Source organism: Phragmites australis, chromosome 17 (assembly GCF_958298935.1).
Source record: "Phragmites australis chromosome 17, lpPhrAust1.1, whole genome shotgun sequence".
NCBI classification, from domain to species: domain Eukaryota; kingdom Viridiplantae; phylum Streptophyta; class Magnoliopsida; order Poales; family Poaceae; genus Phragmites; species Phragmites australis.
In genome coordinates, this window is record NC_084937.1 from 26,881,230 (window position 1) to 26,901,266 (window position 20,037).

Here is a 20,037-nt window from a genome sequence, read left to right on the forward strand (position 1 = left end):
GAAAATTAACGTGTGGGGTTCCTGCTGCGCCTTTCTTTTTTGCCTGCTCACACCAGTGATGTTGAGAGCCATCTTCTCCTACCCGAAAAAGACAAAGAGAAAAGATAGAAAAAATCACATATGCATGTGCGACTGGTTCTCATGCCATATGTTGCGTCACCACCAGACGATCTAAAAACTGAACTCAGCAAAAGAGAAAAAAAAAATGGGCATGTCTAGTTTAATTTTTAACTCACTTTTTCTAGTGTGTTAGATGTTGATCCAAGAGCCGCGCTCCATTCAATAGTCTAAAAAAGAAATAAATACCTTGATGAACCCTACAAGGAAAGAGAGAAAACAATGGATAAAAACAAGGAGAAAAAAAATATTTTGACCAAGGAAAAAAAAGGGGACAATCGCAATGACACTGGATACTGGGAAATACTTCTTTGTACGGTGATGGAGACGTGATGTTAGGACTCCACCTATTAAGGTTCAAATACTTTGTCGCGTGATATGAAATTATAATCATTGGCACCATGCTTCAGAAAAGCTCTTCATTCTCAATGTTTGTCCTAGAAAAGATCATTTTATCTTATCATATATCTTTTCAAATTCAATTTTTAGATCACATAATCAGATTTTTCTTATACAAGTTATGTATAGTCTTCTAAAGAATTATATTTTATTCTATAATATTTTGATCAGGTATAAACCCAGTTTGCGCTAGGCACACCACCGGAGTGAGGTCGGAAGAGATGAGTAAAGAAAAGGACCATCATCTACACTTATTTTCAAGCGTGGTGGTGGTCTTGATTAGCAAGGATTACTTTCAAACCATCTTAGTGCCTTGTCAGCACGCATATAAAAACACACATATTGCATACTACTAGGGGTGCACGTAGCCCTGAGTGGAGCCCACTCAAGTATTTCCGTTGCCAAAATGCCACTGAACCTAGAAAACTAAATTTAACTTTGTGTTAACCGTACGGTTTGATCGTACGTGGTTTAAAAGTAAGCAAGATTATTTAAGTTTTATACCATTCTCAATGATTGGTATGTTAAGATGTGTAAGAGTTAATTGGAGCGTGAAAGTTAAACCGAGTCCATTAAAGATTGAGATCTAGATATTTTATGAACTTTGATATTATTTAAGTGATTAGTCATAATAATAATTTCAATACATACCGCTGGATATTTTGAGTATAACTTCTACTTAGTCCAAACGACATGATTTTACAATAACTCACAACGAAGCAGAAATATAGAATTGTATTTAGAAACATAAGTTGTTTCTAGTCAGTTAAAAGCTACAAGTAGCTACGCTAAAAACATAAATACAAGATAATAAGACTTTATATTTGCTTCTCTTAAAAAATTCAGGGGTTTTTAGTTGCAGCTTACGTTTCAAATGAAACAGTAAAGAAGGGATATCTTCAAAATGCCACTGAGTTTTGATCCAATTTTTTAAAACCCACCGGCATTTTGAAAAATCAACCCCAAACAAATTCAGGTAAGATTTTAGCAATTTAAATTATTCCACTTTTCGTCAGTTGTAAATGGGCCTCACGGATGAAAAATCAAGAGCCGAAGACTACCGAACGTGTGCTCACTTCGTTCGGCCGTGGTCGTCCTCGATGATAGGCTGGCGGAGCACTCGAACCTTATAAGTGAGCCTCCAGGTCGGGGAGAGGGACCGGCGGAATAAAATTTTGGAGGCGGCCAACATCCAAAATACCCACCAGGCCACCACTAGCCGCCATCTTTTCCCCCTTGGCTGGTGCTTGAAAGATGGGATTTTTGGAGCCCTGGGCCCATTTCATCTTGTGATTCTTGTACTGTGGACGCCCCTTGCTCCCTGCCAGTTTCTTGAATTTGGCTTCTCGATTTCTGGTCTGTTTTCTCGTGGTGAGGAACTCTCGTTCTTCCTTATTGGGGGATAAGTGTGTGTGTGTGTGTGTGTGTTTCTTCCCATTTTTCATTGTTGATTTCTTTGATGTTCGTTCGATTTGTTGTTCTTCATGAGGATCATGTATAAATGATGGTATATATGCTAATTTTGCTGATCCTTTCCGCAGTTTGAGGTAATATGTGACTCGTCCTTTCGTGCCTTCGAAGGGTGGATAAAAGGCCTCGATTCCAAAATCTGCAAGCTTCTGCCTGTTGGCCTGATAGCTGCTGTAGGAGACCAGATGGACAAATTTGGGAACTATCCCTAGTCTATGTGTCAAGCAGGCAAAGTGGCGTTCTTGCAGACCAAAGCTAAGGGAGTAGCTACAGCAGTTGGTGAGGAGACAGGACAGGGGCTTGTTGGATCCCGCAAGGACAAGCTGAACTATTGGCCATCTTGTTGCGATCTCAAGGCCTGATATTTTTCCATCAACTGGACCTGGATTTTCCGAAGTGAACGGATATTTTTTCATCAACTGGACCTGGATTTGCAGGAACAACATCTAGCAATTTCGGGATTTGTCACAACACCATCAAAGTGAACTAGTAAATTCTTCTGTTCTTGGTTTTGGACATGGAGAAGCAACCCAACTCCCGGCATGGTGCTCTGGAAAAATTGAAGAGCTTCCGGGGGATAGAGAAGCAGAGAAGCTTCAAGTTCCTGTCCATGGAGAAGCAGCAGAGTTTCAAAAGGAACAAGGACAGCCCTGGGAAGCGGGGTGACACCTCACTCCATCTCGCGGCGAGGGCTGGCAGTGTTGCCCATGTCCAGAAGCTCTTTGCGGAGTGCGATCCAGAGCTGGTGGGGGAGTTGTCTGCCCGGCAGAACCAGGACGGTGAGACTGCGCTGTATGTGTCTGCTGAAAAGGGGCATGTCGAGGTTGTATGCGAGATATTGAAGGTTTGTGATGTGCAGTCAGCAGGGATCAAGGCCAATAACAGCTTTGATGCTTTCCATATTGCAGCGAAGCAGGGCCATCTGGGTTAGCTTTCTTTCTTTCATCATTAATTATAATTTATTGAATTTGATCCTGGTGAGTTCTATGTGCCAAGTTCATTAGTTGATTATTAGGCTAGTGTAGATTGGAGTTCTTTAATATGTGGATTCGATGGCTTGTGCTTGCAGTTCCGTGTGACCATTCGTATTGGTTTATTTGTGCGTGCAGCTGGTATGTTTATAAAAATTGACCTGACTCTCATTGACTTCTACAAATTTCTGTGATCATGAAGGGATTGTTTTCCCCAATTTATTTCCTCACGAATATGGAGTACTAAAATATTTACACGTTGACCGCCTTCTGCAATAAATGGATGTTGAATTTACTTGGCTGATTTGGTCTAGGTTCCAACCTACCATGTCTATCTTTCTGGGTTTGACAGACAAATGGTTGATGCATGATGGATTGCAGTTTTCGAGGATCTTGCTGAAAGTATTGTTGATGTGTCTAAAACAAAGAAGTGGCAATCCTTTTGGGCATGATATATATTTTACCTGGCCTTAGATCTAGCGATGAGATAACAAAATTGTGCTCCCTACTACTTGTTTGGTCTTAGATCTAGCGATGTAATTTCACATATTTCGTTTAGTATGCTGCAGTGAGGAGCAAATGACTGTTTTAACTCATAACCAATCAATATACAGGGTGTTGTATTTAACCTTAAGTTTAAAAAAATTTCTAATAATTTCTTCTTTAAAAAACAGACTCATAATCAATTCAATTTGTTGGTCTTGCAGATGTTTTGAAGGAGCTGTTGCAGGCCTTTCCTGCATTAGCTATGACAACAAATTCTGTAAATGCCACAGCTTTGGATACTGCTGCAACTCAGGGCCACATTGATATTGTTAATCTTTTGCTAGAAACGGATGCAAGCCTTGCTAGGATTGCAAGAAACAATGGCAAGACAGTCTTGCATTCAGCAGCAAGAATGGGTCACGTGGAGGTGGTCACTTCACTGTTAAATAAGGATCCAGGGATTGGTTTTAGAAAAGATAAAAAGGGACAAACAGCGTTACACATGGCTTCAAAAGGTCAAAATGCTGAAATTCTGCTCGAGTTGTTGAAGCCTGATGTCTCAGTTATCCATGTGGAAGATAGCAAGGGGAACAGACCATTGCATGTTGCAACTCGGAAGGGAAACACCATTGTAGGTGATCTTATCTCAGAAAATCTTCTATTTTCTGCCAGCCCTACAGTCTTCTGGTTTTACATTGTTAACACTTCGATGTTTTGTCCTATTTCATTGTTGAAGTTATGTTGCTTAGAAGAAGTACTAAGAAAAACTTGATCAGCTACTTACATTTGTGAGATATTGCTTGCTTAATAGTTAATACCGATAGTTCAAATGTTTTATAAAAGAATTTGCATCTTTTCCTGGAATCAAAGAAGTTTAGTTCAGGCTATACTAAAAAACAAGTGGGAATACTTTCTTCCTTGTGACTTAATAAAAGCAAGAACTTCTAAGCAGTTTTGGCTTGAATATTGCTCGAGTTTAATAATTGTGTGCAATTAAAATTTCAAAGAACTGATCACTAACTTGTACCATATCTGATATTTTTCTATTCCTTACAGATGGTTCAGACCCTAATATCAGTTGAAGGGATTGAAATCAATGCAGTTAATAGAGCTGGAGAGACTGCTTTTGCTATTGCAGAGAAACTAAGTAATGAAGAACTCGCTAACATCCTGAGAGAGGTTGGTGGAGTAACTGCAAAAGAGCAAGTAAATCCTCCTAATCCAGCAAAGCAGCTTAAGCAGACAGTCAGCGACATTAGGCATGACGTCCAATCACAGATCAAGCAAACGCGCCAGACCAAGATGCATTTCAACAAAATCAAGAGGAGAATTCAAAAGCTCCACATTGGTGGGTTAAACAATGCCATCAACTCCAATACCGTTGTTGCAGTGCTTATTGCCACTGTTGCCTTTGCAGCCATATTCCAACTCCCTGGAAATTTTCTGGAGGATATGTCTCAAGCACCTGATCCGGACATGACCTTGGGGCAAGCATTGGTAGCCGGTGATCCAGCCTTTATAATCTTCTTGGTCTTTGATGCCTTGGCTCTCTTTATCTCGCTTGCTGTCGTCGTCGTCCAGACCTCTCTAATTGTTGTTGAACAGAAGGCCAAGAAGAAGATGGTCTTTGTGATGAACAAGTTGATGTGGCTCGCATGCCTGTGCATCTCGGTAGCCTTCATAGCACTAACCTACGTTGTCGTGGGCCGTGATGATGAATGGCTGGCTTGGTGTACAATGGTGATCGGCACTGTGATCATGGTGTCCACTCTTGGTTCCATGTGCTATTGTATCGTTGCTCACAGGATGGAAGAGAAGAGCATGAGGAAGATCAGGAGGACCTCCACAAGCCAGTCATGGTCCATATCAGTTGACTCGGATACAGAGCTACTGAACAGCGAATATAAGAAGATGTATGCACTTTAGGATAACACCTGTGCTTGTCGCCGAGTCCTGTATATATCAACTCACATTTGCCTGAGACCACTCCATGGCATTCGGTGGGATTGACTCGAAGTATATTTAGGCCTAGAACATGGCAGCTATATGTAACTGCAGCCTCCTTGCACAAACAGAAGAGTGAGTTCCAGGTGATAGAAGTTGCCACTTTTCGTAGGCAAGATTCGAGTATTTGCCAAGCAAGATGTCTCTCTCTTATGCTTATTATTGTGGATGACTGGATGACTATGAAAATCATAAATTGTATTTGTATAGTAGAATAATATAGAATAATTTGCCCATCTGTCAAAAGTCATATGGTCATGGATGCTCATCTTGTGCAACATGAGGCTGGAGTAAACTTGAGGCCAAAAACAATGCTCACAGATGACCTTTTGGACTTGGACTGGAGAAAATTGCAACCTGATGCTAATTGTTTGGAACTTTGTTGACCGTTGTGATTATGCGGCATTTGCAGCTGTAGTGCTGAATGTCTATGGAACTGGTATTTCCTGGCTAAGATATGACCGGAAAATTGCTAAAATTACCGCTCTTACCCTGTAAAATAAGCAGATATTTAGCATGCATTCAGCATCTTCAACTTGAAGCTTGTTCTTGCGTTTCCAGCCGGATAACCGCGTGTCATCGGCAGCACTCCGTAAGTCCAGATTCCTGAAGCTCGCCTGGTTGTTTGATCCGCCGTAGTCACGTGGAGCAATTGAACACTGCGCATGCAGAGATTGACTTGTCGAATTGACGATTGGACCTGACCGCTTCAGTCCCAGCAATCATTCAGTTAGACTTTTGCAGAAAACTCAGCTTACCACAAACGACCAGGGTTCAATTTATTTCGGTGATTACCGAAAAATACGATCCGCACCGCATTTATAAAACGAGTGTTTACGGATCAAACTCAAATTAAAAAAAATAAAAATTTAACCAAATTTGATCGGTCTCTACCGAATTCTACCGAATTACTATGTAGTTACTGCGGTAAACGTAGTTACTACCGGTGGACGGTTTTTAGGTCCAAACGCACGTGTGAACCTTGCAAACGGCAGGTGCCAACTTGATGGTCAAGAAGAACAAAGGCAGATTTTTTGTGTGGAAAGTATTGGATTCATCCACCATGCCCATCTCAAATCAGTTCCAACTCTGCTTACTCGTGTAACTCTCTCCGGTGTTCTACCACGCGTCCACGTACGACTGGTCAGATTTGTGCTTCTGTACTGGAGATACTGACAAAGCTGAGCATTCAGAAGCTTCTATGGAAAGTATATCCTGGTGAAGATGCAGACGAAACCATGAGTTGACAATTTGCAGAATTTGCGTAGGTTAAGAGTACAGTGGTGAAATGGAAGATTGATCCCTTGTTTGCATAAGTTTCTATCTTCTTTTTCTGCAAGGGTCCATTCCATTCTCCAGTCTCCGCTAATTGCTTCCAATATTTCAACTCCTGAATGTTTTGCATTCAACCCCACATGTTGAATTGGCGTAATGAAAGAGAACAAAATACATGTACTGTTGATTCAATCAGATTGTTTTATGGTCCGTAGAAGCCTAAAAATGTTTTGATTATTTTACTCAATGTATGAAATTTCTTGAGTAACGAGATCCTTCACATTACAAGATAGTTCTCAACATGTCATCGTTCATTCATCTACATGATGAAAAAACCAAGCCAAGAAAATACATGGTGAAAAAATCACTAACAGAAACCATGAACTGCGAAGAACTTTGAAGTTCGCATATTTTCATAAATTGAGGCAACTGCAAGTTCTTTCTAATATGTGTATTTGCATAGGTTGGGTGCGAATATATGTCAGTCTCTCCACATCCCTTCCTGAAATAAGAATGATCCATCTACTCTTATCAGCTGATACTGCTGTCCTCACTTCTTTGCGTGGCTTCCACCCTTTGCCCCCTGGTTCTTCTCCCCTCCTGCTCTTCTCCTTCCCTTTGCCATCGCCTCGGTGGCACCAGCACCCTTACGGGCAGCCGGTGCAAAAAACCAAGCTGCCAGCTCTACTCGTTCCTTTAATCCTTTTGCTGCCACTGTATTCTGTACACCCTCTAACTGCACCTCGCCGTTGCTACCCATTGTTGCCGCAGGTGGACCCGACAGTCTTCTGGCCGTCCCAACTTCTATTTTCTGATCCTTTACACTAGCTGAAGAATATTTCGACCGAACTTTCGATGCAGCTGCTGTAATGTTCTTCAGTGGCTTGTCGGGGATTCCCGATTTCACCACGTTCTTGATTGTATTTGTGCTGCCTGGTCCTGCAGGTTTCTTGCCTGAAGTTCTCTTGGACGCTTTGGTGGCTGTAGCAGTAGTTGTTCTAGGTGCAGGAATGACATTGTGCTGCCTATTTGTCAGAGGTGTATAGCTTGACCTCTTATATATTCTGTAAATTGAGTCCTCTTTTGCTGGAGGAGGATCTTCTCCAGTGAGGATTTTCCTTGACGAAGAGCTGGGTCTCGCCGTTGGAGTTCAGACTTGAGGAGCTGGAGGTAGGGGATTCAGACCTTGCTGATGTACTAGTTGAGTCAGGCTTGCTTGAGAACTGTCAGAAGCTTCACAATATCACAGTAAGATCAAGGGAAAAAAGGATCCCTAATTACAAAGAAAATCCTGTAGTACTGTCTACAAAATCAGATATTTCTCTTTGGATTGGACATAACTCTAGCAAATGTGGTATTAGAACAGGAATTGTTCTGAGAATGTTACGTGCACCAGTTTCAGAAAATTGTCTCAAAGATCATTTAATGGAATGTTTTGGACTCCAGATGGAGTATTTTTCAGCTTGGCGACACGGTGCAATACTTCGTCATGAACATGGAAAGGGGTGGTACTAGTGTAAACAGTCATCATACCCTTGAAGTTCTGACTGGCTGAAGGATGGGCAGCTCCTTCTGAGATATCATCTGGGAGGAGTTGGCTTCCATCTCAAGGGAAGGAAACAATGGGGTTGCTGGAGGAGTCTTGAGCCTGAAATGGAACTGCTATGTTTTAAAAAGTAATTTAAACAATGGATCCATGTGATTTACATTTGGGATCTCTATGTTAACCAGTCGTAATCATGCTTTTCGATACCGGGCAGGAGGTAATCTCTCTTTCCTGAAGGGAGCTTCAACATGCGGCTATCTCCTGTATTCAGTCATCAGTACCAGAACACTCAGTGAATGCACTCTTTTGTAGATGTTCTTAAGCACATGCTAAATACATCAATCAAAATTCTGGTTTAATCAAATGAAATGATGTACAAAAACATCTTTTTATTAGCTCAAGGCACTGATTATACAAGAAAAATGGTTGGTACCAGTACTAACAGGTGAAGGACTGAAAAGACTAAACCCTCACCTTGAATAGCTTCAAACTCCACTGAGAACATTGGTTCAAGGAGGTTCACATCCCTCTCATTCTCATGCATGTACAGCTCCCAAACAGAACCAAGTTCTCATCTTCATCTCTCCAGACCGGATTCACCGGAACTGTGGACACGCCCTTTGTCACGCCGGCAGACCTCTTCACGCGATCCATCTTCGTCTTCGGTGAACAGGGCGGTCATCACAGGGCTCTTGAGACGCAGGGAGAGCAGGCACATATATGATCACCCCGTGACAAAGGTTGCTTGGCAAGGAAAAAAAAAGGAAATTTGTGCCGGCAATGTTGAAACTTTCCCTGGAGCTCCACGCGATCTGTACAAATGTAAAAGAGATGTTTGTGAAAGGACAGTGGGAAACTAAGTTAAAAACTTGAAATGAGTCTTTATTTATCCGTGATGAGTGATTGATAAGATTGTCGATTTGATTTGTCGAGTTTTGGATTGTTTGAACTTAGTTTGATCATTTTTATTATTATAGATTAACTGTAATTAGAGTTAGAGAAATGTGTTTTCTTATTTTATGGTGTGCAGGTGGTGGATGTAATTTGACAGTCAACGACGGGTGATCGGGGTTAAGTGGATGTTTGGTGTCGGACGATCAAGTAGACTGACGGAGTCAAGGGTGATCCTAACTATATACGTGAAGGTCAAGCAAAGTATGAAACGGAGGATAAAAATAGTATGTTGATAAAGTCAAACGAAAGGGATGCCGGTATAAGCGACAAGGCGGGCCGAGGAATCGAAAGCGGGAGAGACTTGCTGACGATCAGAATCACAAGACGGAGTACCCGTGTCGATATCAGAACGCTTGCTTAAGATGTAAGCGAGTGATGAGTTACGCTTTGAGAAGTGTATAAAGGGTTTCACGGTTGGGCTAAAACCGTGAGATGATTGAAGTAGTATGTGGTACTATCGCGAAGCATGCGTCGAGGCGAAACTAAATCGTGAAATCACCACGATCGTTCGATCAATGAGTAAGAAAATTAATCAAAATACCTTCAGTGATAGATAGGAGTGTACTACAAGTGACGAGTATTTTGATAACAATATAAAAAACTTAGAGACCAAATTTTCTAAGCCTATAAATAAAAATGTAGGGTTATGAGAGAGTTGAAACCAGTCACTTGAGTCCCTTATGCTACCTATTTAAGAGCCTAGTGTTAGGATTTTAGAAAAGAGGAAGATGAGTTCTTAGGCTAGGTAATATGTGTGAGTTTTTGAGAAAAAAATCTTTATAATCTATCTAAAATAGAATTGATCTTTTTGAATAATGAACTTTATGTTTATGTATATGCTTGAAATCCTTTACTTCTAGTCTCTATTGGTTACTTACATGTTAGCAAGTTTTTCTTTTTCAGTTGTAATTTTTTTTATATTTGTTTTTGCCTTTGAGCTACGATTTTTTAACCTTTGTAAATTGTTATTCTTGCCGCTAGAAGTATAAATATTGATATACTCATGTATTTAAGAGGGTTATGAATCTCTTTGTCTCTGGATTATCAACTTGAAAAGTTGCTTCTTTCGGTGACTGTTTTTTTACTTTGTTTTTCATTTAAGTTTCAAACTTTTGTGCTTAAAGATATATGAAATAGTTTTTAATAGAGCTTATAGTTCATATTTCATCCATAAAGTCATGTTGATTTAGGATTTTTTTTCTCGTTTTGTCTCTCAAAAATTTATGCTTTCATTTATGTGTTTTTAAGAAGTGTTGGACGGATAAGAAGTAGACTATGTATTTTGTAAGATGCATATTCATTCTTTTTAATTACCGTCCTACGGATAAACCTATGCAACCGAATAGAAAATAATATGAACATTTTTTAAGTGGATACTTCATTTGTTGTTGTGTTTCTTTCTCCTTGACCTCCATATGGCGCAAATGCGTTCAGTTTTTGGTCATGCCTGAAGGCCATCTCGAACTGTTTCCACCAAATGGCGTTTTGGTAGAGGCATGTTGCATACTGGCATCATATTCACAACCATGGCATGGATTGAAAAGGAGCTGCAAGGTTCTTTCTTTATCTCTTATTCTCTTCTAGGCCCGGGTTGACCTTCAGCTCTGAGCTCCACCGGCGTCTTCAAATTCCCGACGGCGCCGACCACGAGGCATAGTCAGCGGCATCTCATCAAACCGCAACGAAATGTTCTGGATTGTGCGTGTTGCTCAGCCTTCGGAATCTTTCAGGAAGCCTAACACCACTGTGCTGCTCGGCCGCCGCTGAACTCCCGATTCGCCGGCAAATCACCCTCGGGCGTTGCTCGGTGTTCCAGGATGGTGAACCAAGCACCGACCCAGTGACCCAGATATTCCTTCTTCCCCAGCGGCCTCGCCGTCTCCAGCCGCCTTGCAGCATCGGATAACGAGGGGCGGCGCTGCGGCGGCCATGGCGGGCGCGCGCTCACATGGCGGTATATTTTGCTCGGAATTGTGGAATGGGCGGTTCGAATTCCGAGAAAATTATTATACCCCCCCCCCCCCCTCTCTCAAGTTGCTGCAAACGGTGCAGAGCCCACCCATCGCTTGGAAACAGTTACAATCCGCTCGCAGTGCTGAATCTGTGAATTGCGGTGCACACCGGGCCCAGACCGAAGCATCCGATGTTCACGGAGCCGCATCCATGGCGTGGGCACAGGTACGAGCTCAAACCCCTCTCCCAGTTCAGCGATTTCGTCGAGCACCTGTAAGGCCTTGCGCAATGATCCCTCATCCGTTCACTCGTTCTTACGTCTCCTGCAGGAGTGCAGGCTGCGGCCCGTGCCCCGGCGCTCGCTTCCTAGGTGCAGGGCAGCGCGGCGGCCAAGTGCAAGCTGGCTTGGAGTAACTGTCCCCTGGGGCTCGGATTTCGCTTGGCTGCTCGATCGGTATTGATTTCCCTACCTTTACCTGTCCTTGTGGCTTTCGCATGCGTGATCTATCGGGGTTGATTTCTCAAAGGCTATTGCGATTTTAGTCTTGCGGAGGGTTCTTGTTCCCTGGGTGTGGCTTTCTCAGACCAGCTAGTACCCATGCTACTTTCGTGCTTATCACACCATCTCTGGTTTGCCGATTGAAACAGGCATTTTGGTTTAGGATTAGACCTTGATCCTTGAGAGTTTGACACCAACTTTGTGGAATCGGTGTCAGTCTGGAACTTTTAAACTTAGCATGAGTACCTGACTAAACATCTGAAATTGTGCTAACATGCAGATGGTTTTGTTGGTGGAATGCTAAGATTGAGTGCATGTATTCAGAAGCAATTTTTATTCTGACGCGGAGCAGATATAGCACCTTTAGTTCGAGGATCATGTTATAGAATCTTACCAAAACTTGATTTTCCAAAGAAAGAGGGGACGTGTCCTGATGAGTGACTGTTAACTGAATTCTGAATCTGCAACCCTGCCGTGAAAGGCTCAACCTATGAAACGCTCTTGAAATCGTGTGGAGCTTAGGCTATTGAAGTTTGCCGTCCAAGAATGCTGATGTTGTGGTGCTATTAAAACTATTACTTGCTACCTATGTAGCACCGATACGGATACGGGTATCGGTATCGGCCCGATATGGATATAGGAACACGCTATTTTTCCAAAAAACCCGATACGCGGATACGTTTATATTTTCTTAAAAACAACATAAATAAGTTACTCACATACTCTACTTAAATTCTATTACATACCATACTTAAAAGTCTCATTAATCAGACAAGCTATCGATAGCTACTAGGGAAACTACCCTCTAGATGGATGCAGCTGACAGAAGTACAGAACTATCCTACCAGGATGCAAGTCGACACTGATATCGCACATCACAATTCACAAACTTAATATGACGGAAACAAGAAAACCACATCTTAGTAGCCAATGAATTGGGGTGGAAATGGTAGCAAAATGCATGAAACAAGTTCAGAATTCTACCGAGCTTTGAATTATTGTGAAGTTTGCTCATTCAATAAAGTGCTATACCAATAAATGAAAAATTCCTTAAGGAAACATGGCATGACAGCTCTTCAATTCTAATAGACTGCAACAACGAAAATATGATAAAGCCAGACAATTTTTCTTCAGCTGAACCCAATTTTAGCTGAGAAGTACATGTTGGGAGCTTAGAAAAAGACATGGTAATCAATCAAGGCTTAAGGGTCTGATCATTTGCAGCTACAAAGCACTAGTAAATACTTGTCATTTGTAACTGCATGCCGGGCTGGAGGGTTGCTCTACAAGAATTACAAGAACAGACCATGCTTTGTCAGGCTACCGACTAGAGGGCAGAGGAGTAGAGAGCGGCTACTCACCAGATCAGTGGAGGCGTTGCCGGCTGGAGGGAGTGGAGGCGAAGGCGGGCGGGGGTCTGCCGGCTGGAGGCGGCAAGGCATGGTCGAGCAGGCGGATGGAGTGGCTTTCGTATGGAGCTACGGGATGGCGGGGCAGCTGCTGGCTGGAGGGCAGGGTGGCTACTGGCCGAAAGAAAGAGGCAGGCGAGGAGCTAGCGATGGAGAGGAAGAAAGGGGACTTAGGGAGGAAAGGAGCTCACCTCACTGCTGCCAACTCGCCGCCAGTTGTCGTTGCGGCCTGCTGGCGTGGAGGCGGCGCTGCTGCCGTTGGTTTGCGCCCGTGTGGGCGGGCGGCTAGGTCACAGAGCGATCGACTGGAGCACCCATGACTTGATATATCGGCTTGGGCTGGGCCGTATCGATTTCGTGGACCAATACGTACCGGCCTAAGTATCTGATTTTGTGTATTTATTTTTGGGCGGATACTGCTCGAATACGTATCAACCGCGTATTGGATATGGTGTCCGGTGCGGATACGCGACCAAAGTGAGACCAAAATGACGTATCTGTGTTTTAGAGCTTGCTACCAGTCTAGCGCCACGCTTGTACTAATTTTGTTAGTAAGAATCTTCTTAACATTAGTCATGATGATTCAGTACCATCCTTGTATCATTGTGTTCCAAGTCTATATCCAGAAATTGAAATTTGTCAGTCCAAAACCAATCGATTCTTCAAAACTGTACCACACTGCATTTCTGATTTGTGGCGCCAATTATTAGGTCATAGCTTTCTGTTTTTTTGGAGAACTTTAACAGGAACTCTGCTATATGGTTAAAGTAGAGTGCCAACTAATTGCAATGGAAAACATCCCTCCTTGGGGACTGGACTAAAGATTGCTGACCATAGTTGACTAAGGGAATTGACAACTTTGGTGACCTTAACTGTAAAATGATACTCCATTCAGTCCAAAATAAGTGTTGTTTTGGATTGCATGCAGTCATTTGTTTTAAACTTTGACTATAAATTATTTTTTATATATTGAGTTTAGATATTTGAAAATAATATGAGTAGATTTGTCTTAAAAAATACTTTTATAATAGTATACTTTTACTATATTTTATTAATATATTACAACAAAAAATAGTAGTCAAAGTTATATTTTGGGGAACGTGCCAATGTCCAAAATGATACTTATTTTGGATTGGAGGGAGTAATTACTCCATCCATTAAAAAATACAAGACATATTTTATTTTGAAAAGTCAATCTTTATATATTTTGACCAATAATTAGTCAAACTCTAAGTATATTTAGTGTATAACATTATACAACTAGATTCATATTTCAAAACTCTTTCACACTATATTGATTTTATAGCCATAAACTATAAATTTTGTGAGGAAATAATGGTTAAAGTCTAACTTTGAAGACCGAGCCAAAATAAAATACGTCTGCATTCTTGAACGGAGGGAGTACTACATATGAAAGGAGTGCATAAATAATATGGGTCAAATCAGATTCTGCTTTTATATTATACTTTTTTTCACTATAAATCACTGTGTTTGATGATAGATACAGGAAAAGAAAACTGAAGCTTGAAGTACAAAGTAGGAAGTTATTCTATTACAGCACGAAAAGAGCAAAAGTATAACCCTACACGAAGAGTCAGAGTCACTTAGATGGTCATCCTGTCCAAACTCCGAAGTGAGGAGTGTTGTTATCAAACATATACAAAGTCAAAGTGCAACTGATAACGAAATTTGAATTTCTAGTTAGATGAAGTTAAACATTTGTCTTGTCAATTTCATTACTTTGTTTTGTTGCACCACAAATCATCAGCTATGAACTGCATCCATGAGTTGTCTTTATCAGGCTCATTTGAACCTGATGACTGTCCAACATCCCCGAAGTTCGTAGGTTGTTCTTGATTTCCTTTAGCCTGTGATGAGCTGCACTCGCCTTGCTTATCAAATTCGCCGAACGCCACATTTTTCTTGAAAACCCGACACAGTGCATACAAGTCCTGTAAAATAACATTAATAATCAACAATAAATTGACATCATTTCTGTTTCCTTAACGATTCAGATGGGATGTATATTTGTTTTGCATGCATCACGGGAAGTAAAATGCTTCTTAAGCTTCCTATTACCCTTCACTGAATATTATACGACTGTATACTTCAAAAGTGTGTCTGGATCGTGCTTCTCCATTCTGTTGGAAACTTTTGTTGAGTTACATGTCCTGTTTGTTCAAATTACATTCCATGTTTATCACTTGTTGTCTTAAGAGAATCCCAGAGGTAGAGGATTTAGCATCAAGTGCAGCAGGAACTTAACAGTGTGCAGATTCAAAACTGATATAATGCTGCCGAAGAATTCTCTTAGAACATTAGCAATCACCCATGCCTCCAAACAGTTTTACTGTGGTACTTGCTTTGGAACCGAATTAAGTTGTCATCCATATTTTACTTCAGCTCTTGTTTAGTTCATAGAAATGCCAACTAAATTCATTTTTTAACGAAACTAATGTACATTTTTTAACAACCCTATTTTCATTTTTAGCTTTTAAATGCCCTGTGCAGTTTGATCCAATTTGCGCTAAACATGAGATCAGGCATTTTATCAGTTCTGGCTTTAAGTTTTTTACTATTAAGTAAAGTAGGAGTGGGACATGGAGAATAAAGTGTAAAGCCACCGACACAACACTGGGGCACACTGAAGGATGTGCTTTAAGGTAGCATCCGCATGCAACTGACCTAGATTATGTATACTCTGAAGTCTACATCATGAGGTGATGACGGCACCTAAACCGTGTACAATCATTGAATCATGTAGTATCATTTCATATCATCAACCAGGAATTGGATGTTAAATTTGTCTTATCAAATGGCCCAGAAAAAGTGTACCATGCCTTACCCCATTAGAGAACTGGAAAAGAAACTTCTGCCGTACTTTGTAAAGTAGCTATGGACCATGGAAGCAAGGAATACTTTATGGCTAATATTGAAGCATATGGGGAGAAAAAGGGAGAAGAACCCAAACTTTACATGCACTCCATGCATAAACAACGTAGGTTCCTCGAACCAACAATGCCCTAATTTGTTCTTCTATATGTTTCACCGTCCAATTTTTTTAGCATGATATCTTTAAAATTCTTGTGTATTTAGGGATATGGTTACCTCAGCATTACATAAATACAGAGAGCGCACATGCTTTTATATGATAATGCTGGCTAGATTTTTAATACAGTTGAATGCAAACTCAGCTTACTAAATGCAACAGAAACAACTCAATGAATCAAGGATTTTACTGATACTGATGTCTAGGGGGATGAATGAGTCACCTGAATACCCATGGTGTTCTCGCATTCGCTTTCCTCAATGCGATACTCATGCATCACCCAGTTGGTCCTGAGCCCCTGAGGAGCTCGACCCTTGTAGTAGACCAATGTCTTCTTCATACCAATTGATCTGTTCTGGTAGTTAATCCTACGATCTTTGCCAGTCGACTTCCAGTATCCTGCTCGGGTTGCGCGATTTGTGCGGCATCCATTCGGGTACTTCCTATCCCTTGGCCCAAAGAAGTACCACTCAGGATCTCTGCTAGGCAGGAATGATTTCTCTATCAAAACAAAGATATCTCAAGTTCAGTCAGGAGTGACGAGATCTCAGGATGAGCAACTAAATGGACTTGAATTTCAGGTTACCTGCCAGCTCCCAAGGCTCACATTTGTAGAGGTCTACTTCAGGGATTATGTCGAGCTCGATGCTGAGCCCATGGACCTTCCTCTTGAGGTAATAGTTCACAAGCTCCTCATCAGTTGGATGGAACCTAAAGCCAGGCGGGAGATCAGCCGGCGCCATGACCTCCCAGCTCGCTGCCTCCTTTCTTGTTGATCTTTCTCTTTGTCTTTCCCTTCCGCCTCTGGCCACTGTGCTCTTTAGCTCCTTCGTAAAATGATTCAAAGCCTGCCCTACAAGTAGCCGTGTGCCTCTTTACAGGATTCTCACACAAACTCTGGACGTCTTACAGCACCGCATCATCTTCTTTTCGACTTTCATTTTGTTTTTCTGGATAACAGACTTTTATGATATTCGTGCTACTAGATTGTGGACGGCTGTATTGGGATTCGAATGTTGTCACGGTGTTGCCCGCTTGAGCCATGGGGTATGTTCTTTTGTTCACTGAGCTTATTTTTGTGTTTCAGAAGCTTAATCTCTTTGTGTCAAGAGAAGAGGACTGAAGGCAAGGTCAGGACGCGATAGTAACATGTCTCTTGGGATCAGCATTGCAAAACAGAAAGTTTATGGAACGTAAAAAGAAAAGGTTCATATGTTGGTGATATGTTCTAGAAACGATTGTATATGCAGATTGAATCTGTAAGTGATATTTAATATAATTAAAAGTCTATTAGGGTTTATAGTCATGATGGATTTTAATGTAATTAAATATTCATTAGCGTGCTCTATATAAGAGGAGACGAGGACTGTGGGCGCATTGATTCGACCATCAAAACCCTGGCCACCACCTCTTCCTAAACTCCCTACGAAATTAACCTTAGTCGGGCGCGGTGCTAGTACACTGACGTACGGCGTTTCATCCATGTATGTGTGGATACCGTGGAGGCGCTGTTGCCGTTGCTATGGTGCTGATCGGCGACAAAGACACTATGATGAGAACAACTACTTCCTCTTTGTAGTCGACGAGGTGGTCGATGCGATCGACTACTTTCGCATCGTGGTCGCGAAGTTGCTCAGAGAGCTGCCTCTTCTGCATTGACGTGCACAATGTTAGATCGATCTACTCTAATTCTCTTTTCACTGCGCTACACGTCTTGTAGTAACGATCTATAATACTCTAGTCGTATGGTTTTTTGGTTGAACATGGTAGAGTTTTTTTTTGTTTTATACTAGTGTAGCTTACCCATTCTCCAACATCATGTAGCCATGTGGCCTTTCAGTCTCAATGAGCTTGCATTGGTATCTGTTTAGCCATCTAGATCAGACAAAACTTTTAGCTTTAGATTCTGATAAAGGAATACTCGAGTACTATGGATCATCAATCACTTTTTTAGTCTAAGCATATATGTCTCTGGAAGCATAAGCTTGATTGTCTTCCACAGAAGGCTCCTTAAGTTTAATAATAGATAATAATAGATATGATCTAGGTCCGTTCTTCGTTAAATGAAAGATTTAAACACAATGATCACAATCTCAATTCTATACAGAGATTTTATTTGCATTGCAACCTTGGATGGGGAGAAATGTCCTATTCATCCCTTCGTAACTCGCTGCTTTTTTCTTGTTAACTTCCCCAACACTACAATGCCAACCGGCATGTAAAGAGGTCTGCAAGTATATCTGACCCAATTCTACAGGAAAAACAGGCGTCCCCTTCAGCCTTCAGATGCATGTGGTCTAAAGCTAATTTTGTTGTTAAATGTAGATTTGCAAATTACTTTCGCAGTTGATATGCCTGTCGAAATGGTGGAAAGTTCAACGGTGGTGGCAGGGTACTATTGACCTGAGAGGGGCACTATGAAGTCTGAACATTGCAGAGGCAACAAGCTCACACCGAAGTTTCACAATGAAGATGCGTATAAGGTAGACCACTGAACTTAAGTTTCGCGCAATGCTTATTGTTTCGCCAAAATCTAAAGAAAGGTATTCTTCAGCATGTGGTTATTGGAAAACTGTCGCGTTACGGCACTTCTCGGTGTTAGTGAGATACTATGCATGACCGTGTACGTCTGTAACCTCTCCCTCTTCTCTAGCTAGATCCTGAAGACTAGGGAGTTAGTTAGCTTACGGTGAGCTTATCCGCTGCCATGTTGTACTATAAATCATCAGCATCAATACAGATCACGACTTGTGTTGGCTCTCAATCCTCATTCATGGTATCAGAGGCCCTTTGGATTCATTCATGAACTCATTTGCGCCTCATTCTCCTGGAGCTTCCGCTGCCATGACCTCCAACTCTTCCCATCCATCCTCTCCAATTGTTTCTTCTGCCAGTGATCCCATCTCTGACCTTCTTCACCATGCCGCTCGACCACCTCCGCCCCCTCCACCTTTTGCTACCACATCGGCTCAGGTCCAGTCCGTCAACATACGCGCTCACGTGCCGATCATCCTCGACCTTGAGGCCTCCAACTACCCTCAATGGCCTCGATTTTTCGACACCGTTTTTGGGAAGTTTGGCTTGCTGGACCACATCGACCACCGGGGCTCTCATCTCGCTGCAATCCGGAATGGCTGATGATCGACCAGTGCATTGTGAACTGGCTCTACACACCGGCACACCTCAGATGCTGGACATCGTGATGCAGCCCGACAACACCGTCTGGCGCGCCATTGAGGGAAACTTTTGCGACAATCGCCTCACCCGCACTGTCTACATCGAAGCCGAGATGCGGAACATGTGCCAAGGCAACATGTCCATCACCCAGTACTGCACCAAGCTGAAGTGAAGATAACCAGGTGATCAACATGCTGCGTGGTTTAAACCCCAAATACCGTCACTGCATCCCTGCCTTCACTTCGAGGGAACCACTGCCCTCGTTTCTTCACGCTCGCTCCTACTTTCTCTTGGAGGAGCAGAGCATGGAGCAATCAGCGAAGATGGAGGCTGCGCAGGCCATGTTCGTTGCCCGTAAGCCCTCTAACTCGCCGACGCCTCCAGGCCCCGACGGTGGCTCCAACTCCGGCGGGGCTCGCCTGTGGACCAAGAAGAAGAAAGGGCGGGGCAATGCCTCGTCATCTTCCTTGACCACTACTCCGAGCTCCAGCACTGGCGGCGCCAGTACTGCGCCCCCGCTCCCTCCCTCCGTTGCAGCACCATGGCCAGGCGGCTACAACCCTTGGACGGGTCTTTTCCAGGCATGGCCCATGCCCATTCGCTTGCTTGGCTCCAGAGTTCTCGAGCCTCGTCCTGGCGCCCCGGCCCAGCAGGCGTATACGGCTCATGCGCCCTCTGCTGCTTCACCTGATGGCGCCTCCACGGTGTTCCCGCCGAGCATCGCTCTT

At 42.5% G+C, this 20,037-nt stretch overlaps 2 protein-coding genes, 1 long non-coding RNA gene and 1 pseudogene across 6 annotated transcripts; 2 read left to right on the forward strand and 2 right to left on the reverse strand.

Annotated features, from left to right (window-relative positions):
* Positions 1–1,654: 1,654 nt before the first annotated feature.
* LOC133897543 (ankyrin repeat-containing protein At5g02620-like) lies at positions 1,655–5,683 on the forward strand. 3 transcript variants are annotated; one of them, XM_062338304.1, is made up of 4 exons: positions 1,655–1,887; positions 2,058–2,912; positions 3,665–4,074; positions 4,500–5,683. In XM_062338304.1, exons 2-4 carry the CDS (start codon positions 2,504–2,506, stop codon positions 5,367–5,369), a joined length of 1,689 nt encoding a protein of 562 aa, XP_062194288.1. In that variant the 5' UTR covers positions 1,655–1,887; positions 2,058–2,503; the 3' UTR covers positions 5,370–5,683. The 3 variants fall into 3 exon arrangements, with proteins under 3 accessions (XP_062194288.1, XP_062194289.1, XP_062194290.1); XM_062338305.1 differs by lacking the exon at positions 1,655–1,887 and adding an exon at positions 3,056–3,098 and having other exon boundaries at positions 2,693–2,963; XM_062338306.1 differs by lacking the exon at positions 1,655–1,887 and adding an exon at positions 3,056–3,098 and having other exon boundaries at positions 2,693–2,912.
* A 1,252-nt stretch (positions 5,684–6,935) lies between these two features.
* Positions 6,936–8,934, reverse strand: LOC133897544 (uncharacterized; annotated as a pseudogene).
* A 1,710-nt stretch (positions 8,935–10,644) lies between these two features.
* LOC133897613 (uncharacterized) lies at positions 10,645–17,434 on the forward strand. 2 transcript variants are annotated; one of them, XR_009905945.1, is made up of 4 exons: positions 10,645–11,176; positions 11,275–11,400; positions 11,505–11,629; positions 17,220–17,434. It is a non-coding gene; the product is annotated as an uncharacterized LOC133897613 (long non-coding RNA). The 2 variants fall into 2 exon arrangements; XR_009905944.1 differs by having other exon boundaries at positions 10,650–11,400.
* LOC133897612 (NAC domain-containing protein 54-like) lies at positions 14,524–17,203 on the reverse strand. The gene is made up of 3 exons (XM_062338405.1): positions 16,719–17,203; positions 16,356–16,633; positions 14,524–15,035 (listed from the first exon to the last, which is right to left on the reverse strand). The coding sequence occupies exons 1-3, from the start codon at positions 16,873–16,875 to the stop codon at positions 14,820–14,822; spliced, it is 651 nt and encodes a 216-aa protein (XP_062194389.1). The 5' UTR covers positions 16,876–17,203; the 3' UTR covers positions 14,524–14,819.
* Positions 17,435–20,037: the final 2,603 nt, after the last annotated feature.